This window comes from Netta rufina, assembly GCF_964035555.1.
Source record: "Netta rufina genome assembly, chromosome: 29".
Lineage (NCBI taxonomy): Eukaryota > Metazoa > Chordata > Aves > Anseriformes > Anatidae > Netta > Netta rufina.
Genome location: NC_140153.1, coordinates 2,599,347 through 2,625,200, shown reverse-complemented (window position 1 = coordinate 2,625,200; position 25,854 = coordinate 2,599,347). Strand labels below are relative to the sequence as shown.

At 51.0% G+C, this 25,854-nt stretch overlaps 1 protein-coding gene across 4 annotated transcripts; it reads left to right on the top strand.

Annotated features, from left to right (window-relative positions):
• Positions 1–204: 204 nt before the first annotated feature.
• Positions 205–25,731, top strand: SMG5 (SMG5 nonsense mediated mRNA decay factor). 4 transcript variants are annotated; one of them, XM_084303261.1, is made up of 22 exons: positions 205–408; positions 4,088–4,186; positions 4,800–4,923; positions 5,590–5,746; positions 8,117–8,206; positions 9,266–9,355; positions 10,257–10,335; positions 10,783–10,908; positions 11,370–11,438; positions 12,547–12,755; positions 12,898–13,035; positions 14,139–14,840; positions 16,658–16,827; positions 17,117–17,192; positions 17,853–18,028; positions 19,022–19,180; positions 19,411–19,470; positions 19,782–19,941; positions 20,265–20,355; positions 20,952–21,026; positions 21,362–21,500; positions 21,867–25,731. In XM_084303261.1, the coding sequence occupies exons 1-22, from the start codon at positions 332–334 to the stop codon at positions 21,948–21,950; spliced, it is 3,150 nt and encodes a 1,049-aa protein (XP_084159387.1). In that variant the 5' UTR covers positions 205–331; the 3' UTR covers positions 21,951–25,731. The 4 variants fall into 4 exon arrangements, with proteins under 4 accessions (XP_084159387.1, XP_084159390.1, XP_084159388.1 ...); XM_084303264.1 differs by having other exon boundaries at positions 363–382; XM_084303262.1 differs by having other exon boundaries at positions 380–408; positions 4,093–4,186.
• Positions 25,732–25,854: the final 123 nt, after the last annotated feature.

The following is a 25,854-nucleotide window of genomic DNA, read 5'->3' as shown; positions in this document are numbered from 1 at the left end:
CCGCCAGAGCTGCCAGCCATTAGTACTGGCGCGGCCGCCATGTTGCCGGCCCTCAGGGCCGCCATATTGCCAGCACGAAGTCCTGGCGCGGCGGGAGGCGGGCTCTCGCGAGGTGAGGCCAGGCCGGCCGCCGCCATGTTTGCCCGGCCGCCGAAATCTCGCGAGAGCTCGCGCGAAGGGGGGGGCTAGGGGGCAGCCATGGCGGCCGAGCGGGGCCGGGGGCGGCGGCGGCGGCGGCGCGGGCGGCGCTGAGGGGGCCCCGGGAAGGCCCCGGGAAGGCCCCGGGAAGGCCCCGGGAAGGCTCCGGGCCTCGCCCCCCCGCCGGGGAGCCATGAGCCAAGGCGGCGGGGCCGGCGGTGAGAGCGGCGAGCCCGAGGCTAAGGTGCTGCACACCAAGCGGCTGTACCGGTGAGGAGCCCCGGGGGGGGGGGGATTGAGGGGGTTAAGGGGGGGTTTGAGGGGGTTGGGAGGGCACCGGGGGGGTCCCGGGGGATTGAGGGGAGCGGGGGGGTGAGGGGAGATCGAGGGGAGCGGGGGGGATCAAGGAGGAGAGGGTTGAAGGGGGGTGAGGGGGTGTGGGGGGGTTGGGGGGGTTGGGGGGGTATAGGGGGGGCCAGGAGGGGTCTGGGGACAAGGGGGGGGTCCCGGGGATTGAGGTGGTGAGGGGGGATCAGGGGGACTGGGGGGGGTCAAAGAGACTGAGAGGGTTTGAAGGGGGCTGGGAGGGATAGGGGGGATCCTAGGGACCGGGGGGGGTGAGGGGGGATCAGTGGGATCGGGGGGGGTCAAGGAGACTGAGAGGGTTGAAGGGGATCGGGGGGGATCAAGGGGATGGGGGGGATCAAGGGGGCTGTGGGTGAGCAGGAGGAGCGGGTGGAATCAAGGGGACCCGAGGGGATCAGGGGGGACCACGGGGATCAGGAAGGTTGGGAGGAATTGAGGGGGCTGGGGGGGATCAAGGGGACCGGGGGGGATCAGGGGTGTCAGGGGGGATCCCAGGGAGCAGGGGGGGGTGGTAGGGAGTGGGTGAAATTAGGGGGAGTGGGGGAAATGAAGGGGATCGGGGGATTGAGGAGAGCAGGGAGGATCGGGGGGATCATAGGGATAAGGGGGGGATCAGGGGAAGGGAAGGGGAAAGGGGGAAACTGGGGAGGATCGGGGGGGGAAGGGGCTGGGGGTGTGGGAAGGGCAAGGGAAAGGGGGCAGGGGGGGTCTGGGGAAGGAGGTGGGGGAGGATCCCAGGCAAAAGAGGGGAAGGAAAAGGAAAAAGGAGGTGGGGGAGAAGGAGCTGGGGGGGAGAAAAGGTAGGGGGATTCAGGGAAAATGCGAGGGGGTCAGGCAAAGGGGGCAGGGAAATGGGTCAGGACATGGGGGGGGGGGGAAGGAGTCGAGCAGGGTCCATGGGGACGGGGTAGGGGACACGAGGATGCAGAAGGACGTGGGTAAGACTTGGGGACACCCAGGGAAAGGGGAGGCTGTGACGGGGCACATGGGGGAAAGATTTTGGGGCTGGGAAGGCTCCTGCTGGAAGGAGGGCAAGGCTACGGCTGCTGCAAGCCCTGGTGACAAAAACACTCCTTGGGGCTCTGCTCCTGCTACGTCTCCACGCCGTGCAGGTGCTGTCAGGGAAAAATCCGGGCAGTTTTGGTCTCCACAGCCCTGCAGGACCGAGGCACCGTGCCGAGGTGCTCCGTGGATGCCTTATTTTGGGACCACCCCCACCTCTTGCCCCCTTTTTCGCCGTTTCTCCGATTGTAAAGCAGGCTGGTAGGCGAGTGGAGCAGTGACAGCGTGCCTTCCGAGCTGAGCGAGGTGCTGAAGGGAGATGTTTTTGGGCACAGCCCGTTTGTTTTCATCCCGCTGGCTTGCCCGGTGACATCGGGCCCATCCTTTCACCTCTCCCAACCTCATCACCCCCTTCTAAACTCGCTTCCCTCGGAGAAACCCGGCGAGACCCTTGACCGAAAACACAAAGCACAAGTGGCAGCTTGGAGGAGCTAAAATCCATTTCCTTGGTGTGCTTTGGACAGGTTTTTGGCGCTGGTTTTGGCCCTTTGAGGTTAGATTCCTTGAGCAGACGTGGGGCTGGTCCTCGGGGCATCAAGGAGGTCGTTTCCTTACGGCAGAATTGGCTGAGTGGTTTCTTACAGCAGCTCCTGGGGATCTCCGTCTCCTTTGAGCCAGGAGTGTCGTCGTTTCGGCGTGGGGTTTATAAAATCTGCAGCAGCCACAAATTTCCTCGCTGTGGCTGATAGCTCTCCTGGCCAGCCGTCCACCTGAACCAGCCCTTTGACAATTTTTCTCGATTTCAGCCCGAGAGTTGATGAGGTCAAGCAGTATCTCACTCTCCTTTACTTTGTGCTCCTTGCTGCGTGCCTCGGATCGGTTCCATTTAACTCTTCCCCGACGGATAATCCCGGAGTTTCACCTCAGATCGTGGCAGCTGGATCAATCTGGCTGCTGTTTCAATCTGCTTTTTTTATTTTAGGGCGACCAGGTATTTTTTTTTGACAGCGTTCTCTTGGCTTTGCCCTCCTCTCCTCGCCTGCCAGCCTTGTTCTGGGCGGTGTTTGTGCACCGACACGTGCCAGGATCAAGTGAGCGGCTGCAGCTCCTCTCCCTGAGAAACCTCACACTCCTCCAAGTCCGTGCCTCTTGGTGATGCATTAAATAAAGAAATACAGGACAAAGAACTCCCTCTGCCATCTCGCCCTGTCCTGGAGCTGTAGGGACACACGGAAAGCGTTCCTTCCCGCTGGGCATCCGATTCTTGCAAGTCACCTCCGGCCATCGCAGCCTCTGCCTCCTCCTGGAGTTTGTGCTAAGAAGAGCTTCTAGCATGGGGTCTGCCTTGTGCCCTACAGGCACCCGCATCCTAAAAGAGAAACCTTGCTCCCTGTGGTTTTTCTGGCACCAAGTTTTTAGGATCCCATAAAAAAAAATAGCAAAAGCGTCTGGTGGCTCCAAGTGCCCGCGTCTGGCTTTTGTGGGAAGTAATCTGTCGCTGTTGGACTCGAGGATCTTTTAACAGGGCTTCGTGGCACCTTTTTAGGTATTAAAAAAAAAAAAAAAAAGAGGAAATCACCGAGTCGTTTCCCACCTGGTGGTGTCAATGATGTGTGAGCTTGGGTCCGACCCTCAGCAGCCGCCAATTCTCTGTATGGTGGAGGCATTTTTACAGCTGTTCTGAAGACGGAGAGGCTACCTATTTTGGGAATAGATCATAGATTTCCTCTCCTTCTCTCTGGGAATCAAATGAATCAGCAGTTCCCCTTTCTTCTGGCCACCCTTCTGCATAGGAAGCGAAGCAGTTCCCCGTGCACGGCGCTGGTCGCTTCCTGCCACAGTGATTGCTGCAGGAGGTCTTTGGGAGGTGGCGATGGGACACGGAGCACAGGCTGCAGCAAGGATGGTGACTTTGGGGGAAGCTAGGGGTGTGTGGAGGTTTATTTTTCTTCTTTTTCCCCCGTCGATATGCCACGAGCTTGGATGAATGCTTCGTGGCTTCGTATTTAGCATCTTAACCTGCTAAAGAAAACGGATTCTCCTTGCTTGCCATTCTCCCTTTGGAGAGCAGTGGGTTGTTAGAGTTTGCAGAGGATCTCCACGCCGCAGGAGAAAGATGTTAGTGAGCAGAAGGATATCCAGGTTAGGGGCAGGCTTCTGGGCCACTTGTACTCTGGTCTGGGTTTTCTCCATGATTTTTTAGGAAGAAGTTGGTTCAGGTTGGTGTTCCGATCTCCCAAGTCTTCCCTACGTTCCTCTCCTCCTGTCAGGTGCTGTGGTGTACTGAAAACAATCCCTCTGTTACCTGTCATCTAGAGATCTTTAAGACCTTTAATTAAGGAATCGTGGTAACGAAGGAGAGGAAATTTTGGCAAATAAGTTGCTTTCTGTCATAGATTGGTTGGTAAGGAAGCAAGAATTGGTGGAAATTTGACTCGCCCTATCAAAATGGCAATCGTTGGGAATTAGTTCATTTTATAATGAATTAAATGTATGGTTCCCTGCAGAGACTCCAGATCTCACAAAATAACCTCAGACAACCCGTGCTGAAGCTCCTCTTTGTGTTTTTATTACCTTGCAGAGCAGTGGTAGAGGCTGTTCATCGATTGGATCTCATCCTCGGTAATAAGGCAGCGTATCAAGAAGTGTTCAAGCCAGAGAACATCAGCTTGAGGAACAAGTAAGTTGGGCAGGGCAGTCAGTTTTTGTATTTCTCTGGAAAAACCCACATGAAGTAACACGTGGACGTCTTGAATCAACGGTTTCACGGTGTGTTCACTCTGTGGTGCACCCACTGAGGACAGATTCCTCCAGGTTTTCGGAGCAGAGGCTAGATTTCAGGTATTTGAACAACACCTAGCCACAGAATCTCTGGCTGGGGGCTTTCCCAGGTGCCACTGTAATACAAAAAGCTGTTGGCTGGTGCCTTCCTTGTAATTATCTTAAAAAAAAAGAAGTGTGATGTAGAAACTTCGTGTTTGTATGTGATAAATCTTTTTTCGGGTTCAGAAGATAACTCGTGGGGTTGCCTTTTCTTTCTAGCCTGTGGCCATAGACAGTTTTTTACACTGCTGCAGTTTAAGAAGCTGCTGATGGCCAGCTGAGCCGTGGTAACTGGTTAGGGGTGGGCTTTTCCAGATGTTCTTGTGTGGGAGCAGCACAGGCTGTACCATCACCCGATAGCCTAGCTCATCCATCGTAATTAATTCAGATTTTCTCGGTTTTGCTCATGTAGTGGCAGCTGTATTTGAAGCTGCTGTGGCTAAACACGAATTCTTTGCTGTCTCTCTCAGGCTGCGAGAGCTGTGTGTGAAGCTGATGTTCTTGCACCCAGTGGATTATGGAAGAAAAGCAGAAGAACTGCTCTGGAGGAAAGTTTACTATGAAGTTATCCAGCTCATTAAAACAAATAAGAAGGTAAGGATCTGTTGCTCTGGCATGAGAAAGTCTCTGGGCAGGCAGTGGGTCAGAGCAAGTTAAAGGTTTTATTTGCTTGGAGATGTTGTTATCTGAATGCTGGGCAGTCCTGAATTTTAGTTGTGGAGCTGATGTATGCTTTTTGGCTAGCTGTGGGCAGGTAACTTCTAATGATCTGCTGCGAGGGCTGCCACTGCAGAGTATATTCCAGCATCATTTACTTAATTTTTGTCTTCCCAACTTCACAAAACCCATTTTCCACGTAGAACGAGTGCCAGTGATGGACTTAGGAGGCTTTGTCAGTGCTGATGTATTTATTTTTTTTCCCCTTAGAATTGATCACTGGAAAATACAAAATATTCACGCTGTATTTTCCAATGCTGTGACCTGTCTCCTGGTGATCTGGTTGTCTGGATGTAATGACGGCGTGTTCTAACCAGACACCTTGATTTTACTTTTATTCTTTGTTGCTCCAAGTGTTTCTCCTTGGTGTCTACCCTCGGTAAATACTACTAAATAAAACACTGTTGAGCAAAAGGAGGTGCAGAACTGTGCAAGACCAACAAAAGCTGAGTTGCCCACTCTTTTGCTTCATATAACTTGGGTTTCCAGCCTAAAATGTTACCTGGACTGCAGTGACAATCTTTTCACCTCTCTTCCCTCCAGCACATTCACAGCCGCAGCACTCTGGAGTGCGCGTACCGGACTCACTTAGTTGCTGGCATAGGATTTTACCAGCACCTTCTCCTCTACATTCAGTCTCACTATCAGCTGGAGCTGCAGTGCTGCATCGACTGGACGCATGTCACGGACCCTCTAATAGGTTGGTGCTCGGTGTTTAGGGCTGTTGGGTAAGGCTGGATCCCAGACCAGTGGCTTCCCCTTGTGCTAATCCATCCTTGTTTCAGCACTCAAGGTGCCATCTTTTATGTTTCTGATTAGATTGGTGTCTGTTCCGAACAGCCTGTCCTGTTCTCCCTGTTCCCTTTTCCATAACGCTTTTATTTTTTATTTTTTTAAATATTAAACTGTGGAAGCCAGAAGCGTTTCTAATAGCAAGAAAACCCTGTTAGAAAATCCCTTAGTAAATGTTTGGTGATGGCAGATTTTTGTGGAATCATAGAATCGTAGAATGGGTTGGAAAGGACCTTAAAGATCATCTCCTTCCACACCCCCTTCCACTAGAGCAGGTTGCCCAAAGCCCCATCCAGCCTGGCCTTAAACACTTCCAGGGATTCCACAGCTTCTCTGGGCAACCTGCTCCGGTGCCTCACCACCTTCAGAGTAAATCAAAGAATTCACAGCTCAAGGCTGTGTATGGATTCACATCCTAGATTATCTTGCAATACTTTGTTCATCTTTGCTCCTGGGTTGTGCTCAGTAACCTCAAGGTGCCTGTTTCCGTCTTAGGTGAGTCCAGCTGAGAAATGGATCGTCTGAATTTTGGGGAACTGAATTAGCAAGGGTTTAACTGGCGTTTTTCAAGCTAGCAGTGGGGAGGACAGCAGAAATCAGAGTTAGTACACCTTTAGCAGTAGAATGTTTTAGTTGCCGGGATCCTATTCTTAGCTTCTGGGAGATGATTGTATCATGATCAGCTTTGAAATGTCAGTTGATAAGGCAGATGTCCCTGGCAACTGTTGATTTTAGAAATGTATCTCAGCACGGCAGAATTAATAAATTTTCAAAATGCACGCTCTAGATCAGTTTATGCCCTGCGGTGTGATCGCATTTGAAAGGCTCCCGTGTTCAGGTTCCTTGATGTGTCTGGGCTCTATAATTAAAATGATGCAGCAGACAAATATGTAACTTCATAATTAAGATGGAACCTTGCGTGTCCAGGAGAGATAGATGGGGAAGAATCCTGCATGAACTCCAAATTGGGGTGGCGACAACTTGATTGTTATATAAAGGGAAATGAGAAGATTAAAAGGGAAAAGGAAAGGGAGGATAGATCCAGTAGCGTGTCTGGACGCAGCTTTCGAGGCCGTGTGTTGGTGTTGTGTGACTCAGTGCCTGTTGGTGAGTGGGAACCATTCCTCACGGGTCACTTGAGCCTCCAGATATCACTTCCACCCTTTTAAACCAAGCCAAGAGGAAAGCAGCTCAGGCTGCAGATTGGACCGAGCTGAAAATCTTCCTTTGGGATTCCTGTTTGAGGGATTTTTCTCCTCAAGTAGAGACCTTGGCAACAGGAAGACTGAACCTAGACCACATCCGTGACACTGGTCTTGCCCAGCAGCAGTAAATGAATTCTGGAGGGGAAGGGCAAACGCAGAACCTGTGCCCCTGAGCTCCAGCTGAACCCCTGGGCTGGGGAGAAGGTGCTGATGCGGGGATGGGAAACTGTGGCTTCCCACCTGCAGCCCCTCCCAGGGACTGAGCCACGTTTCACAGCTTAAATTAGGTCAGGTCAGCTGGCTGGAGCCTTCCCCTGTTGCTTTTGACACTTTCTACTACCTGAACTGTTTTTGTTTGTTTGCTTTTTTTCCCCGGAGGCAAATTCTCCCTGCCTCTAACACAGATTTGCTGTCCTGACTTCTTTTTTTCCACTTTTCTTCCTTTTTTTTTTTTTTCTTTGGCAATTCTGAATCCAAATCTCAGTCTTGATCTGGAGTTCGTTACCACCTTCAGTGTCGGGGGGCTATGTCCATGCTGTGTGCTGTCGCCAGGTGCAGGCGTGCTCAGCCTTTGTTCTGGCTTCCAGGGATTTGCGCCAGCTCCTATCCAAAGGCCTCATTAGCCATGCTAACAAAATCAGCCTCTGCAGGCCTTATTAGCTTGTGCTCAACGCTGTGTTAACACGGTCACGTGCCTCGTAGACAGGAATTGGCCTTTGTCCTCTCATCTCGGTGCAGGCGTCGCCAGCTCTCTGTGGCGTACCTTTAAGGCAAAGCCTGAGCAGGCAGACATTTCGGTGACTGCTGGCGATGCCGTGACACTCGCTGTCCCCTATCAGCGGGGAGGAGGCGAGCATCAGTGCCTACATGGCATTTGTCACCTTTTTGGCAGCGAGGATGAGCTGCTGCTTGTCTGTAAGGAGCCCCAAACAGCCCACGGTGCGGTCTGAACGTGTGATTGTGGTTTTCAGCTGGTGAAATGTTGGGGTCTGAGGCAGGGGCGTGGGCTGCTGGCGTGTCTTTCCAGCTGCCTGTGCCCAGCGGTGTGTGTGACTTTCGTATTTTGCCTGTAGGCTGCAAGAAACCCGTGTCTGCATCGGAGAAGGAGATGGAGTGGGCACAGATGGCATGTCACAGATGCCTGGTTTATCTCGGAGATCTAGGTAAGAGCAGCAGCATCTCTCAGGGTAACCTGTAATACGTTAAAACTGGTGCCTGTGCAGCACTGAGTCCGTGACCGTAAGTCACCAGTTACGAGCAGGTGCTGGTTTCCCTTGCACACATTCATCACTGAAGGGTGAAATCGTCACGGATAACTGCTGCAGATTGCAGGAGCTTTTGTGTGTGTGTGTGCCAGTAGCTGAGAGTTTTGCGTTTAGCAAACAGCTGCATCCCTGAACGTTAAGGAACGGAATCCTTTGCTTTCAGTCATGTTGCTTGGATGGTGTGAAGGAAACTCAAAGCGGGCTGATTTCGCAGTTGAGGCTTGCTTGAAAGTTGCCTCGCTGTCGTGAGAAGTGTGACTGCAAATCAGGTTTGTTAAGCATTATTGTGAATTAATCCAGAGTGATGGGCCACGGCAAAGCCCAGGCTTCTTTGTCATCGTGTCTGGCTGTGTGTCATCCTTTGGGTCACAGACCTCTCTGTCCCACAGTCACCTCCTGAAGCGTGTGGTAAGCGTGTCAACTTCTCGCTTGATGGTGACCGTGTGGGTGTGAAAGCAGTGAGCAAACATGTAATGGTGTGAAAAACAGCTAGCTGATGTGTGTCATGGGTAAATGTGCTTGGCACGCAGCAGCAGCCTTCAAGCTCTTGAAACCTGTGTGAATCAGCTCGGAAATGCACTGCAAATGTTTCCTGGGGGTGGTGAGAGTGCCATACCTGGCTGGTGGGAGACAAACGTGCTCACCTCTTCTCTGTGCTTTCCCCTAAGGTTTCCAAAATGCCTACTTTTGTGTCTGCGATCCACCACTGCCACCCAAATACAATTTAGCCACAGCCAAGTGTTTTGTGTTTTATTGTCTTGCTTTAGATTTCACACTGTGCCATAGTAGAGCATAGTCTGGTTGAGGTACTGGGAAATGGAGCACAACACGGAGTTATTCAAGGAAAAATTAATCAGCACTTAACACACGGAGGAGAAGAAATTCTTCTTTTTGCTTACATGCTACCACAGGCGTGGAGGGATGGTTTCTGATTTGCAGTGTGTGGTTTTCTTTCAGCTCGCTATCAGAACGAACTGGCAGGAGTGGACACAGAGTTGCTGGCTGAGCGGTTTTACTATCAAGCCCTTTCTGTTGCACCGCAAATTGGTGAGTTGAGTTACATTTTGGTCATTGACATCACTTTTCCCTAACCTGAAAACAGTGGTAGTGGTTTTTGTTCAGGTTTACATCCTGCTGCTGAGAGAGGAGTGGTTTTATTCCCTAGTTAAAATCACTTCCTTTTCTGAGAAACTCTCTCTTGCTGACAAGCCAAACAGAGGAGATAGAGCAAAGGTTGTCTCCCCGCATGGCCTCAGCTTACTCATCTGAGAAGGTCAAACTCCATGGATGTGGTAAAATTGGGTTTGTCTGGCTGAGGGAAAATCCAGCTGCCCATTGCCAGAAGCAGAGCGTTATTGCTCCTCTCTGTGCCTTGCCACTGCCACCTCTAACCCCCAATCTCATGTGTTCCTGTCTCCTTTTAGAAGGAACTACTTTACGGGAACACTTTGTGGCAAGAGTTGGGAGCCTGTCTTATCTCAAAAAGGATGTTCCAAAGAGATCTGCCCTCTGTGCTGTCTTTGCAGGATTCTTGCTGAGGTGTTTGTTCAGTCTGATCCCAAATACCAATAACTGACCAACATTTATGTAGTGCAGTGAGATGGGACAGAACTCTTAAATGCTGACAAGATGTTGTCTAAGGCAAGAGGAATACAGTCTGACAGAGTCAAGGTCTTGTCATTATTAATACAGAGGTGGAGGAGGAGTTGTTTGCTCTGCTTACACAGCTAGCTGGCAGGAAGGTGCAGAGGACCAAAAGCACTGTAAAGCCAAAAAAAAATAGTGAAAGAATCAAGTAGTCCAATTCTTTGTACTGCAGCTTTTTAGCATTGTTGGTGCCACCTGTTTTCACTCTCACATGGAACAGAGTGAGGAAGAAAGGCTTTGCTTTCTAGCAGGGCCTTTGGAGGATCTAAGTTAATTCCATTGCCCCTCTCTTTCATTACAGGCATGCCTTTTAATCAGCTGGGGACATTGGCTGGGAGCAAATACTACAACGTGGAAGCCACCTATTGCTATTTACGCTGGTGAGTGTCTGCAAGGATCTTGGCTTTCTGGGCAAAGAATCAGTGCGCTGTGGTTGCTGGTGCCAGATTCTTTTCTCCTTTACTTTGACCACTAAACAAACGCACACAGGGCAGCATTTCAGCTGAGCCCCTATGCTTGGGCTAGAGAGCTGTGTCTGAAGGGGTGTGGAAGTGCTGAGTGAGGCACCCAGCACAGTGAGGTGGAGGGAATTAAGATATCTGAACATGGCCTTAAGGCACAAATTTAAAAAAGGTGTGGAAACATTGCAGACAGAGCCGTGATGCAGCCTGGAGTGGGATTCGCAGATCTCAGGGGGAGTGAAGTTCCTTAGCTGTACCCATCTTTGTGTTGAGATGCCTGAATAACTCTCTGGGGAAGTAAAGCCATAGAACGTGAGCAACCTTGTGGCAAAGTAACTCCTGATGTGTTTTATTTCCATATCTCAGTATCCAGTCTGAAGTGTCCTTCGAAGGTGCCTATGGGAACCTGAAGCGTCTGTACGACAAAGCAGCCAAAATGTATCACCAGCTGAAGAAATGTGAAACCAGGAAGTTGTCTCCCAGCAAGAAACGGTAGGAGGGCAAGGAAAAGGAGAGGGGTGCGGGCTGAGGGTTTGCAGTCACACCAATATCCTACTCTGGGGCAGGAGCAATGTCTTTCTGGGAAACGGGAACTGCTGGGTCACCCATTTGAGGCAGCAAGTGTCAAAATTTGGCGAGCCCAAGTTTAGATCCCATTCCAGGTCTCTCAGGTCACAATCTTAGGAGAGAATATGAAGGCTCTCTGGGTATAGATGTTGAGGTGAGGTATTTCTCCCTCCCCCCTGGAGCTGGTGGCTGTACAGGAGCATCAAGACATGGGTGAAAAGCAGAAATACGTAAACTAACCTTTTTTCTGCAGTTTCCCTAGGATGTAGTTATCGATTGAGACCTGATTTAGCTATTGGTACAGCTCTGTTAGCCTTTTCCATCTCAGGGATGGATACCTGCAGGAGGGTACCTGCTTAACAGTGTTTTATTTGCAATCTTTTTAGGTGCAAAGACATTAAGAGGTTGCTGGTGAGCTTTATGTACCTGCAGAGCCTTTTGCAACCAAAGAGCAGGTAAGGTCATGACAGATTCTATCTTCCATTAATAATTCACTGTAGCAGGCATTCAGAAGTGGAAGAGGCTGTTCCCTGCAGGATAACGGTGCCTGTGCTGAAGCTTTTTGCCAAAAGGTCCAAGCTTTATGTAGTCTTTTTCTGCTGGGAGGTTTTCAGGTGATTCTAAATTCACCTCTTGAAATAAAGCAGGTGTTTTAAAAGGCTAATACACAGACTGCAATTAAATTCATCATGGAATAGTGTGGTTTGGAAGAGACTTTCTAGTGGTTCAGTCTTTTCTCAAAAGTAGGGTCTGCTGTAACGATAGATTCAAATGTGAAATTAGGTGAGGTTGCTCTGAGCTTCAACCAGTTGAGTTTTCAGTGGATCTGAGGACAAAGATTTCACACCTCTCTGGTTCCCCTTCCAGTCTTTCACCACCTTTCCCATGGAGGGATTTTTATTTTCCTTCACTGCAACTTGTGCCTGTTGCTTCCCTTCTTTTTGCTGTGCACCATGGAGAAGAGTCCTCTGGCTGAGGCCCTTAAACCCACCTATTTGGCACCTGAACACAAAGTTTATACTTCCCTAAGCCTTCTCTTCTTCAAACTGAACAAACTCAGTTCTCTCTCTCTCTTCTCATACATCCTGTGCTGTGTTACACAGTACTCCAGATACCATTTCACGAGTGCCAAACAGAGAAGAATAATGATTACGTTCCATGTGCTGGCTGTGCCCTTGCTGATGCAGCCCAGCATGGGGTTAGCATTCAAATATTGACTGATACCAGACAATATCTTTGGGCCTGGGACTCGACGTGTGAGTCCACCTGCTGACCCCATCCCACCCCGTGTTTTTTCTGGTGACCCATCTCTTTGCAAGGACGTGCCCTAGTTATAGTTTATCTTTAATTTATCAGCCTTGGAGAGGAAAACATAATCTGATTCATCCCACTTGCTTCTCATACCTGTGGTTGCCTGCGTTATGTTCCCCTTTGCTTTATCATTCCCAGGGCAAAGGATCGCCGAACTGTAGCTTCTGCCAGATCTGGTCATTCTCCACGCAGCCATTGCCAGGAGTTTGGGTCTTGAATAATAATTCTTGTTAATTTTTTCTTCCCGTTAAGCTCTCTGGATTCCGAGCTGACATCACTCTGCCAGTCTGTACTGGAGGATTTCAACCTGTGCTTGTTCTACCTGCCTTCTCCTCCTAACCTGAGCTCAACCAGCGAAGATGAAGAAGAGTATGAGAGCGGCTACTCCTTCCTTCCCGATCTCCTGATCTTCCGCATGGTGATCATCTGCTTTATGAGTGTTCACAGCCTCAAGAGGGCAGGTAACCAGTGCCTTCAGCCATTCGGAAATCAAGTGATCTGATAACAATCAGCAGTCCAATTAGTCAGAAGAAGTCTTAGTGGGCGCTCGTGTTTTGGGCTAGCGGTCAGTCTCCTCTGCCTCATTAAGCTGTCTCCTTGCAGGTTCGAAGCAGTACAGTGCAGCCATTGCTTTCACGCTGGCCCTCTTCTCTCACCTGATAAATCACGTCAATATGCGGCTGCAGGCAGAGCTGGAAGAAGGGGAAAATCCAGTCCCAGCCTTTCAGAATGATGGCACAGGTAAGAGGACGGAGATGGAACTAAGTTGGCTCTCCCCACCTGCACGTCGATAAGGGGGTGGCTTTTCCTTTCCTTTCCTAAATCTCCTGGACGTGGGTTTTGTCGCATCGTGCCTGAGTGGTGCCAGAAACATCTCAATCTTTGACTGCTGGGCTGAAATCCACAAAGATGGGTAAATTGGGGAGACAGTCTCCACTTCGATGCTCTCAGCGAGTAGCAGAATCATCATAGGATAGAAGGGTCGCTTGCTGTCTTGAAAGGAGTTATGGTTTTGTGTCTTTTGGCAGCTTGTTCATCATCTATTTACCCCAGTCTGTGCTGCTTATGTTCTGTCTTTGTTCACCGTTATTTACTGGACTCTTTTTCTCTTCCTCTGAGATGATCTCAGGTAAAACACCTGGGCAGAGCAGTTTGTAGGGGAGGCTGGCCCTACTCTTCACGCCTCATATCTGTTCAGACAAAAGCAGGTCTTTAGCTGCTGGTGGAGCCTGTTGAGCAGAAAAGAAAACCACTTAATCTTTCCCCTCCAAACGGTCAATTTGTACCATTTCACAGAATGCAAGGCTGGACTTTTCCTGGCCAAAAGCAACAGTGAACAACTCCTCCCCTGCCTGGGTTTTGAAGCTGGCAGGGTGACAGAGGGCTGCTGGAAAGGCTCGGGGCGTGTTGGTGGAGGAAAGGGATGAGGTCAACTCAGTCTGGTTATGAGGTGGGGAGGCTGGTTTCATCGAGGTGACTGGCACACGCTCCTGGCCTCAAGGTGGGTCACCTTGGCTCTCAGATTTTAGAAAGCCGGGGAGAAAATTTCAGATTCAGCTGCGTGTTCTGTGCTGGTTTGGCAACGTTCAGCATTGAGGCTGCCTGATAACGGAGCAGCACAGCTTGGGCTGTAGGAATCCAGGCTTCTCGAGTCTTTCCGGCTGCCCTTTTCGTGTCTGAGTCATTCTCTCAGGGTTGTCATTACTTCTCTTTCTGGTGAAAGACAATAATAGAAGCGACGGCTGAAATTTATGCTGCTGGTTCCCCTGGCTCGGGGCCGGCAAGCAGCTTGTGTGAGACATCGGTGCTTTTCTAACTTGTGGCCTCATTTGAAATGTCTGCAGATGACCAGGAGCCGCGGGAGCCTTTGAACTCGATTGAGAAAGAAGCCGAAGCTGAGTTGGCCAATCACCAGCCCAAAGAGGAACAGCGGAAGAATGACTGCAAGAAAAGCAAGAAATACTCTCGCCTCTCCTGTTTGCGTCGCCGTCGCCACCCCCAGAAGGTGGATGAGAGCGACCTGAGTGAAGGCTTTGACTCTGACTCCAGCCAGGGCTCTACAAAGGGCAGCGATGGCTCAGAAAGTGGCTCAGAGAAGAGTGACGAGGAAGCAGAAGCTGCTTTTGATGTGGAGACGGACTCTGACATGAACAGCCAAGAATCTCGGTCTGACTTGGAGGACATGGAAGATGAGCCGGGTGAGGAGGGAAGCAGCCGAGGCAAAAGTGGGCCCAAAGAGGCCTTAAAAAACTGTGTAGATGGCAGTGGGCTTGGGGACTCTAAGATCCCGAGCATCTCTAAAACTGAGACCCCAGATTCGGCAGTGAATGGACCCGTTTCCCTGAGCACTAACGACGCGAGCATAGCCAGTAACCTCCAAGCCATGTCCACCCAGCTGTTTCAGACCAAACGCTGCTTTCGCTTGGCTCCCACTTTCAGCAACATCCTTCTGAAACCAAACTGTGAGCCAGCTGTCTTAAAGGATGGGCTGGACAACAAGCCATGCGTCAACGGAGATCTGGAGAAACCCAGCTTGGCAGAGCAAGGTAAGGACGTTGGAAGCGTGTTGTGCTTCTGTGTGGAGGGCTGCGAGCTCGGAGCAGTCTGTTTGCTAAAATCCACCCCCTTCTATCCTGCAAATTCTCCTTCGGGCAGGTTTGGATGAGCTGATTGCCCACGTACCGTACAAATCTGGGGCTGGGTGTTTCCTGGAGGAGCTTTGCTCCTTGCCTGACATCTGGGATCCCATGCAAGCGAGCAAAGGAGACACCTGCAGCCAGCCAGCGTTAGCTGTTGTTCTGCTCAGCAGGCAGAATAATAATTCCAGCCAGGTGCTGAGCACCTCTGATGTAGTACCGGGGATAATTCCAGCAGGGATTAGCAGTCTGGATTATCTTCCTCTTCCCCACGTGAAATCTCTGTAATCAGATCCTTCCCAGTGCAGACGCAGTCGAGGAAGTTTTCCACGAGCCATCATGTCACCAAAACTGTTGTGGCTTGTCTGGAAGACGTGTCCTAGGTGCGTGCAAGAGGAGTTGAGGGCCACTTTCTGTGACCCTCTGAAGGCTTCCACGCTGAATTCAGTGCTGAACCAAACTGCAGATGCACAGCAGGTGGAGCTCTGATTTCTCTGTCACCACACCATTTATGCAACTGAGTAATGCTCTGGGAAAGAACAGCTTGGAAGGGAGATCTGATGCACTACAGGGCGTTGTTTGTGTTTCAGATAAAACCACATGGGCCTGTTCAGTCTTGTTTGTCGTTCCTCCCCGCTTCCCTGGAGCAAGGAAACATTTCTGCATCGTGCTGCCAGACTCAATGGGCCTGATTCAGGCTCTGCCTGGGTTAGGATTTGAAGGGGAAGCATTAGATCATGGGTGCAATTTGTGACTCCCAGCTTGGCTCTGGAGCCACTTGAAAGAGTTTGGGGGAAAGAAAGAAACAAAAGGGGTTTGGTCTGTTTAACATTTTCCTTTATGTATTCAGTGGGCTATGCAGAAGCTGCAGATTCAGGAATGTATCTGAATCGTGTGGCCCTGTTGCCTTTATAGATGCAGAAAGTGAGAGGCTGAATGAATCCCTGTGCTTTTTGGCTTGGAGCTCCCCTTCCCTCAGCTGTGCTGTTTCAAAACCGGGGCTAATTCACGGTTTTAACGCACTGTTGGGGGTGGTTTCTGGATAAATTGCTTCTTCCCTTTTGATTCTGAGCATTTATTGAATGATAATCGCTGTGCTAATGGACAGAAGTGACTGTGCAATTAAAATAAGGGACTGGAGTAGAACACAGCCGATCCCACGCTTGCTGCTACCTTGACCTCAGGTCGCTCGTGTAGCTGGCCTGATGTTGTCATCGAGGGATGTTGCTGTGCCCTGGATGCTGGCTTTGAGATCCTCGGGTCTGTAGAATGACAAAAGGGCAAAACGTACTCAATATTTAAGTTCTCGTGGTCCCCTGGCTCGTAAAATAATGCTGTTTTCTGCTCTTGTGTAGCCCAAAGCTGGGTGCGTGTTGACCCACCTGGTGGTCTCTGTTCTGTGCAGTGAACGATGCCGTCCTCGTGCTGGCACGTGCTGTTCCCCCCTGCTCTGTTGCGGAGTCTCAGAGGCAGCTGCAGAGGGTTAAGACTTCTGTCAGGTTTTCACAGAGCCATTTTAGCAATCTTCCATCGCTGAGGAATAAAGTGCAACAGCAATACACTCAGCAACAGCACAGGGGGCAGAGAACTGGCTTTGTCAGGATATGCAGAGGCACTGACAAGTTCCACTTGACTCTTCCAGCTCAGCACTGTTCTCACACCTGTAAAGTTTGGCTTCTCGGGGTTTAATGCCTGCCATCATCTCGTTTTCCCTTTTATTTTTCCAGACGATGTGTCCGACTCTGAGGAAAGCATTTCAAGTAACAAATCCTGCAGGAACGAGCGATCCCTTCAGGAGAAGCTAGAGATCGTGACCAACGAGGGGCTGCTTCTCACCGTCAAGGTGTTCCTGGACTGGCTGAGGACAAACACAGACCTCATCATCATGTGTGCTCAGGTGGGAACTGGGCTCGGTGTTTGCTCCAGGGCTGTGTCTGTTCAGATCCCCTGGGCTGGGCTGAGCTGCTAAGGGCATAATGAAACTGTTGGCCCAGTCCTGGACGGGAGGTGAGGTTCCACACCCCACCAGCTGAATTAAGATCATCGTGGCCTCAAGAAGAGTCGTGAAGTTTATGTTTTTAAAGCATTTTGAGGTCTGTGAAAGAGAATGGGAAGACCACATGGCCTGGTTACTGCATACATCTATCCTGACCATTTCTGTGGCCTTTTGTGTTTTGTTCCTGCAGAGCTCTCAGAGCCTGTGGAACAGGCTGTCTGTGCTCCTGAACCTTCTGCCTTCTGCTGCAGACCTGCAGGAATCAGGTAGGGGAGAAGGAAAGGGCAATGCAGTGTTTCAGCAAGCCTCAGTGGTTTTTCCATGTTTCCAGTAGCAGTTTGCTTTAAGCTCAATGCAAAGTGACTTCTTCCATGTGTTATTTTCTTATTTAAACACTGCTCCAGTTAAATACTGTCCCGTAGACTTCAGCTCCATGAATCCATGATGTGGGGCTGCCTGTAACCAAAACTCTCACACCTGTGTGCACAAAGTCCTTGTGTGGCCAACCCGATCGGAATCATCAAGACCGTAAGTGAGGGTCTGATTCCATCGTGGCAATCATGGAAATCAGTTTTCAGCCTTTGGATGCTCACGATGTGCCCTGCACCTCGGCCTAAAAACCCACGTGGGTGTTAAGAAGCATAGTTTCGAGGGATGCTTCTCTTTTGGAAGGGATGGGCAAGCTGACCCTCCAAACTACAGCTTTTTGGACCAGAGAGGTTGTTTGGAGCAGTTACTCTTCGTGCTGTGGGTGGCCTTTTTGTTAACAGCATTCCTCCCCCAGCACATGTTCACAGTACCTATGTAATTACAAACCTCCGCCCTTGTTCACTGTGCATTATGTGCCTTAGAGCATTTTTCCCCTGTCTTGGCATCAGTTGTTTCAATCAGCATGTGTTGGTGTGCTTCTCCTCCCTCCTTCCCAGGACTGGACCTTTGTAACGAAGTCAAGGACATGCTGAGCGGCGCCGAGCTGCCAGACCTGCACACCAACTTGCTGCTCCCAGAAGATGTGGCCCTGCGAAATCTGCCCCCTCTGAAAAATGCACACAAGAGGTTTAACTTCGAGCAGGACCGACCGATTTTCTCAGCAGTGGAGGAGGTGAGTCAGGGTAAATCCCGAATCTTGGCACGAACTGCATTTGCCTTTCTGGAAGTGCAGCTTATCTTAGCCGTGCAGGTGAAGATCTAGTTCTTTTTATCACCAAAACAGGCCCCAGAGTGACTCAAACCCTTGAGTCTGAGTTCATGTTGTTATTGGTGGTTGCTGAAGTCATCTGTGTCCAAAAAACCAGCGTGCTTTCCCTCCCCTTCTCTGTCAGAATCATTATGAAAGGAAGCACAGTCACATGCCAGCCTTGCTGCATGCAGTCTCCTGACCTCTCCGTCTGGACAGAAGAGTTTTGTCTCTGCCCTGCCTTGGATGAAAGGGTCAGAGTTGCAGGATACATCCTGTGATCCTACTCAAGAAAAAGCAGAAGTTGGTGAAATGTTGTGTTTTGTGGCGCTGCGTGGCCTCGCAGAGCACTTCTGTCTGTTTTCCCAAATGTAAAGGACCAAGGTGATAATTTAGGGGTGGTGTAGCTGTCTTCAGAAAGAAAACAACAAACAACTGGTCTTCTGTTTTGCATTGCTGGACCCGTCTGCTTCCTTCGGGGTGGGGAATATGCTAACATCTTAACCCCACGCTGTTAAATCGCAGCCCGGCTGGGTGAGGTCCTGAATGTCCTCTCAACCTGCCGGGGCAGCTGGAGCAAAGAACATCAACGTCACGTCCCACGTGAGCTCACCTTTTGCTGCCTTCTGCCAGCAGCGCAACAAACAAAGAGTAGTGCCTGCCCCAAAACAAGTGTAGAGGTTGTAGTTTCATTTGATTTCTTCTCCCAGCTCGAGCAGAGGTTTCTGAGGGAAAGCCTGTGGATGTTTTCTGGAGCTTTTTTGAGCTGAGGAAACCCAGGCTGCAAACACCAAACACTTCTCAGCTTTCTGGCCAACTGTAGACTTTTCCTGCAGCCCTCGCCACGTGTCCCTCTATTCAGCAGCACGTTTTCATCAGAAACGTTTCCTCTGAGGGTTGTTTTCTGCTTCTTTGCAGTCTGTTGTTCGGATTTGCTGCATTCGGAGCTTTGGCCACTTCATTACCCGCTTGCAGGGCAGCATCCTGCAGTTCAACTCAGAGCTTGGGATCTTCATCAGCATAGCACAGTCAGAGCAAGACAACTTGCTGCACCAGGCTCAAGCCCAGTTTCACATGGTGAGTTGGCAGAGGTGGGCTCATTCTCTATGCTTGCCACAATTCCCTACATTATTCCTATTAAATTGGAACTATAATCAAACAGATTTGGGGTTGGAGTTGGAAGTTTTGCTCCTGTTACCCTCCAAAACCTACTCAGGTGTCCCCTTTTCGCCCTGTTTCTGCAAGTGGCTGCTTGTGCCAGTTCGTGTTTCCTGCTAATTGATTTGGAAGTTTGTTTTTGTAACTAGGCTGCAGAGGAAGCTCGTCGGAACAGGCTCATGAGAGATATGGCTCAGCTTCGATTGCAGGTAGGAGACCTTTGGTTGCTGGCTAAACCCTGGCAGAGTGATGCCCCTGAAATGTCTGAAATTGGGAAGGGGGAGATCTCCCTCCCTTTTTCCCATTCCATGCAGAATTAAGAAGTTTTCTCTGCAAAAGAGAGCTGTGATGGGTGGGATGGAACCGACCACTTCCAGCTCTCTGCTTCCTGCACAACTTCTCTGTGCTGGAAGGTTGGGAGGGCCGAATGGAGCACCGTGAGGGGAATCTTGCCTCCTTCCATCGTTTGTTTCAGCAAAATGTTAAAGCAAGCCTCTCTGTGTTTCTCTCTGTGTTTCAGCTGGAGGTTTCTCAGCTGGAGGGAAGTCTCCAGCAGCCCAAAGCACAGTCAGCCATGTCTCCTTACCTTGTCCCGGACACCCAGGCCCTCTGCCAGCACCTGGCTGTCGTCAAGCAGCTGGCCACCAGCGGGAGGTTCATAATCATCATCCCTCGAATAGGTACGGGAGCTCTGCTTCGTGTCACGCTGCTTTCCACCCTGCTTCTGCTGTCCTTTAGAACGGCTGCAGCAGCTGAACCACGGTTTCTGCGTGTCCCTTTTGGGGCCTGTTTGTGGCTCATGTTTGGGATCTAACGTGGTTTATCAAAAAATAATAATAAATAAAAAGAGAGAGGCCCTGTTCACCCTCCCCTTCGCATCCTGTCCCAATCCTGTCCCAGCAACTGCTGCTGTGTAGGGACAGTTCTGTGGGATGAGAAATTCCTGACGCATCTGGGTGAGTTTGCTAAGGCAGATGTCTCTGTTTCTTTTTTTTTCTGTTAGTGATCGATGGCTTAGACTTCCTGAAAAAGGATAACGCAGGTGCTCGGGACAGCATCCGGTATCTGGAGGCAGAATTTAAAAAGGGAAACAGGTGAGAATGGGAGAGGGAGGCGATCTGCCCTTGGTTTTGTAACGGGGGTATTTTGGGATGGAAGGAAACATCAGCGGTGGGAGCAGGCTGTGCATCCCTTAGAGCAGAGTGAGGAGTGGGCCGAGGGAAAGCCAGGCCTCGGGAATGCGCTTGGCAAGAGGGGAGGTGGGGAAATAACAGCTTTGGCAGCTGGTTCTCCAGATGGGCTTGTAGTTGCTGCTTGGCCGTGAAATGTGGCTGCTTCCGAGGAGCGGAGTCGCAGCTCTTCAGCAGCATTGCCCAGGTTTGCTGCAGCAGGACAAACAGCAGCACTTCTGCAAAGACAAAGTGCACCTTCAAGGCTTGTGTCAGGGCTGGCAGCCTTGGAAACACTTGTGGGATCTGTGAAGTGCACCCAGTGGCAGTGATGAGAGGGGGGAGGCGGTCTGAGGGGCTTCACAGGGGGTTTCTGGAGCCATCCTTTAGGTATTAGTCTGGCTGATAAAAGGCAGCGTTGCCAGAGGTGCCTGGGGACCCTGACAGACCTGTTGTAGGGCACTGACTGCAGTCTGTGTGACAGTCTCAGTGTGAGCTCAGTGACTCTGATCTTTCCGTAGGTACATTCGTTGCCAGAAAGATGTCGGGAAGAGCTTCGAGAGGCATAAATTGAAGAGACAGGATTTAGACGCCTGGTAAGATGACAGCATCTGGAGATGTCTGAGCCCGATTCCCAGCAGGCAGGTGGTTCTGGAGAGAAGTGTTAGCGCTGGGAGCAGTCATACAGCTTGCTTGGTTTGATGTTCTGTGTGGGTGACAGTCAAATTCCCCAGAGGGAGTGGTAGGGCGTCCTTCTGTGCATCGTGTGTGGCACCAAACGCTTCTGGCCCTAAAAAAGGTCTCAGAAAAGCCCTCAACAGGCAGCAGAGAAACAGCCCTGCTTTCAGTGCATCATCCTAAGAATATTTGAAACTGTTTGCACAAACAAGTGGTCTCCCCTCTTTCTCTTTTCTTTGCATCTGCGTGGCAGGAATCTCTATAAAATCCTGGACAGCTGCAAACAGCTGACGGTGTCCCAAGGGAACGGAGAGGACGACACCACGGGAATGGTCACCATCATCACAGGCTTTCAGCTGGAAGACCCAAGCACGCTCTCAGCACCCATGCAGGTCAGTAACTCCGTGCTGAGCTCAGCCCTCCTGCTTCCTAGCAAGATTAAAATCTGGTTGGGTTAGCAAGAGGGTTTTTTTTTTTAACGTTTTCTGCAGTGAGTAATAACAGTCCTGGATTTCCCAAATTTAGTTGGAAGCTCTTGGTCCCCACACATTTCCTTGAAGGCCCCTCGATCCAGCATGCTGTAGCGGTGCAAAGTAATCCTGGGGGAGGAGAGAGAAATAATTTGTGTGTCTGTACAGGCCTTTAATGCCAGAGAAACTTCAGCATGAAGGAGAGCTGGGCCTTCTAGCCGTGGCCGAGAATCTCCAGGTTGTGAAGGGCAAGAAAAAAAATAACCTGTTGTGTCTGTTTGCTTGCAGTCTGCCATCCAGGCAGCCACCAGCGCCAGCGTGGAAATAAAAAACGTTCTGGAGTTCTACAAGCAGTGGAAAGAGATGGGCTGATGTTCAGAAGGGCATCGGGTTGGTGTACCTTTCTCTCCCCCTCTCGGAACGTGCAGCGTCTGAACAAAGGAAACAAACATCCAGGCGACACTCAGCCACGAAGCAGCAGCAGCAGCAGCAACGACAATAAGAAAAATACCTTCAAAAATTAAAAAAAAAGAAGAAAATAATAAAAAAAAAATCAAATAATCTGATTCGGCACGCACACGGACACCCGCCACCTGCACCCCAACCAGACGGCTGCACATCTCTGACGGCGCCAACTGCTCTGAGAAGAGAGAGGCACCTCGGCACGGCCGAGGCAGAGCTCTGCCCTTCTCCCAGTCGGCAGGGACGGGCGAGAGACGGGCAGTCATCCATTTTTCCCCCCTTCCTTCCCCACCAAAAGCTTGCTTGGTCAGCTGAAATGGGCAGGCGGCTTCAAAGCGTGGACTCGACTTAAACGGAACCGAACCAGCAGAGCAGACACGGAGCCCCCCTAGCTTGGCAAAGAAGATCCAAAGAGTGTTGAGCTTTTGCTTGGCAATCTGGTGACAGGAAAACGTACTTTTTTTTTCTCTTTTTTCCCCTTTGAATTAATTATTTTTCAAGGATTTTTTTTTTCCTTTTCAATTCTTAGTTTTTTCTATCTATAAATAATATTAAAAAAAAAAAAAAAAGTGGAGTTCCTTTGGGGTTCTGGATACTCTTCCAATGTCAGAGAGAAAAGGAGACAATGATGCTATTTAAAAGGGGGGGGAAAAAAGCTCTTAATATAATTTTTTGTTTTTTGGAACAAGCATATTTATTTCCTTTCCCTGTCCCCATGGAGCGGGCTCAGTGCAAAGCGATGTTGGCCTGCGAGAAGAGCGCTGCGCCCGTGGGCTTGGTGCACATCCTTGCTTCCTCGACGAGCTGCACACTTCACGAGCAGTAAGGGATCGACCAGGCTGCTCGAGAGAGGTGAAAAGGACTCTTCCCCTGTCTTTTTTCTCCTTTTTCCCCCTTCCCCGCTCCCTCCCGCTTCTTTGCTTCCAGCCTCAGGCCTTGGAGGAAAGGAGTGGAGTCCAGCAGAGTTGCTGGAAGAGGAAGAACCACGCAGGATTCAAGCCCCAGTGAGGCTCAACCACTCGGTTGGAATGCAGAGACTGAGATGGATCGAACCAGCAGACATCAACAGTCCCAATGCCTCTTTTTTTTTTTCCTTTTTTTCCTTTTTTTTTCCCTTTTTTTAAACCTTGCAGTGAGGCGTTAACGGAGGAAGCAGGATCTCAAAGCCATTCTCTATTCTGCTGGCTGTTCTGACACCACTGCTGCTACGTCCTGCTAGAGAGGGTGGCAGAACTGGAGTGGTCGTCGTGTTCCCCCCCTCCTCGCATCCCTCCGGGGCAGCTCACAAACTCTCCAGTGCTTTTAGCATCCCGCAAAGAAGAGAAGCTGCTCCACGGCTGGATGCTGGAAGATCAAAACTCCCCGCCTGACCTTTCGAGGGCCCTTTCAGCCCTCCATCCATCTCCAGCATCTCCAGCAACCTGCGTTTGACGGCCCGCCACGTGCTGATGCCTGGAAATGAAGACACGGGTTGCTCCCAAGACAGCTTGAGCGGTGGGAGACGGGGCTGCAGGGCCTCTTGGTAATTCATCTGTGGCGACGGGATGGAGATCCAGCTGTCTCTGCCCACGTGAGCTAACAGCAGCTATGCAAGTCAAAACCACTAGTCCTCTCCGCTCGGTTGTTTTTCACGTGGGCCAGCCAGAAGCTGCTACAAAAGCCTTCCTCCCGCCATGCGTTGTACTGGAGTTGGCAGGATGTTCCTTGTTTTCAGGTAAAAAAAAGAAAAAAAAAAAAACAACAAAAAAAAACGAAACATAGCACAAGTCCCAGCTGCTTCGTTTGTCTTGCAATTTGTGTTCCCTTTGCAGCATGCAGCCTGGTAGCACAGCGGGGAGAGATGCCAAGCTTTAAATTACGCCCGGAGCTGGCCCCAGCAGGGCCACGCACTCGAGGAAAGGCGAGGGGAGAGGGGAGAAGGACAGCGTTTCCCCGCTGATTTTTTTCCTTTTGCAGCTTCTCCCCAACCCTGCGGGGCTTTCCTTGGCTAAACCAAGGAACCACCACCAGTCAGAGACTCCGGCTCTTCCTGGGCACGGTTAAGAGATCTCAGGCAGGCCGTGAAGCTGGTCGCTCCTCCCGTGCTCCCAATGTTCTGTTTTTTTTTATTTTGAAGCCCTTTGTTTGTCTAGCTTTTTTTAATTGATGGGGATGGGAGAAGAAAAGAGAAGCCCCCTGTGGGACTGGGAGCGATGTGTGGTGGAGAGCAGAGCCCCCCTCCCCTCTGGGGGCCTGGAGAGTGCTGAGATGCCCTCCTTGTTCACTAGGGGCCTGGCTCCGTGGGATTTTTATTTCCCCCCCCCCCCTTTTTTTTTTTTTCCCCTGCTGCTGAAGAAAACCATCCTCCTCCGTGCTGCGGGGCAGAAGGGGCTGCAGCCTGCACCTCCCTGGTGGAGCCCGGCTGGGGTTGCAGTCCCCAGGCTCAACTCTCCTTCCCTTCTTGGCACCTAGTGCCAAGTGTGGAGGGTTTCGGGGGGGTGTTGCTGCTCTGAAAGCCGGAGGCTGAGGTTTGGAGACGTTTTTCAGCTTTGCCCTGGGCTCAGTGCTCCCTTGGCTGGAGCTGGAGGAGGGGGAAACGCAAATAAAGCAGTGCCCAAAAGGGAATTCCCCTCGTGCTGGCGGTGAGAGCGTCTCGGTTCTTCCTGGAGCTGCTGGGGGGGGACAGGAGCAGGGCTGGGGCTCAGGGCTGGAGCTGTCCCCTAAAAAATTGGCCTTTTCTGTAACACGAGGACGTTGCTGAGCTGCACCAAGCCCTCTTACGAAGCCCCAGGGCGTGATCAGAGGGATTTTTTCTGAAAGGCAGCGAGGCTGTGCCCCCGTTCTCCTCATCCACATCCCCCAGAGCCTGCCCTGCTCTCCGGAGGGGTTGTTTTAATATAACCCCAATGGGTTTTTTTCCACCTGGAGAGGAAGAAAAGGCCCCAGCCCTTCAAAGGGACATCTTAAAAACTGCTAAACAGCCCGAGGGAAGGTGGAAAGCTGCCTGAGGCTCAGCTTGCCACCTTTAAGGTCAGATTAAGGGAAGATGCTGAGCCCAGGACCCCTGCCCCGTGGTTTCCCCACAGCCTTCCTTGGTGCCAGCCTGGCTCAGCTGGGCAGCCCTCCAGCCTTGCAAAATCCCCTTCTGGTGCCCTGCTCAGCCACACGGTGCTATTCCCCTGGCCCTGAGCTTTTTAGGACTGGCCCCGAGCTTGCCCCATCACCCCCTCCATGCTGGGAAGCAGAGCAAAAAAATAAGAGGGAAAAAAAAGGTAATTTGTCGGCTAAAAGCGCTGTTTTTACTGTGTTTTCACGGGCTGTGCCAAGCGCCTCTTCCCGTCCTTCCCATCCCTGGATGCCACCTGCAACGCTGCGGATTTTTGGCTCTTTTTCCCTTCTGAACATCCAGCAGAACTGCCCCGGGGATGGGAGGAGGAAATAGGGTGGGCAAAAATTGGGGTGGCTGCAAGAATGAGCGAGGGGGGAGGGCTGGAGCCGTGCTGCCTCTGGCTGCGAGGCACGAGGCAGCGTCTCCCCTTCCAGCCTCCTTTCTGGAGCCCAGACGAAGCCCAGGCTGTGGATTTGTGCCCGGGTTGCTCTTGCTTGGGGGGCTGAGGGCACCTCCAGCCGGGACGAGGAGCTCGGGGGCTCTCACGGCATGTGTCTGGATCCGGACACGGCGGCTGGCTCAATAAAACACACGACGTTTGTACCCCTCGTTCTGTCGTCATTCCCAGCCCGTGTTTCTCCTCTAATTACCTGGCTTCTGAGCTGGGTCCGTTTTAATGCACAAATCAACTCTCAGACACGATTTCCTAACCAAGCTTTGTGCTTT

What these genes read in the sequence shown, in the direction of transcription:
- SMG5 (XM_084303261.1), top strand. Translation starts at nt 332, where the DNA reads ATGAGCCAAGGCGGCGGGGCCGGCGGTGAGAGCGGCGAGCCCGAGGCT. An exon ending in CACACCAAGCGGCTGTACCG is followed by an intron (nt 409 to 4,087) that starts GTGAGGAGCCCC and finishes ATTACCTTGCAG; the next exon opens with AGCAGTGGTAGAGGCTGTTC. An exon ending in AACATCAGCTTGAGGAACAA is followed by an intron (nt 4,187 to 4,799) that starts GTAAGTTGGGCA and finishes TGTCTCTCTCAG; the next exon opens with GCTGCGAGAGCTGTGTGTGA.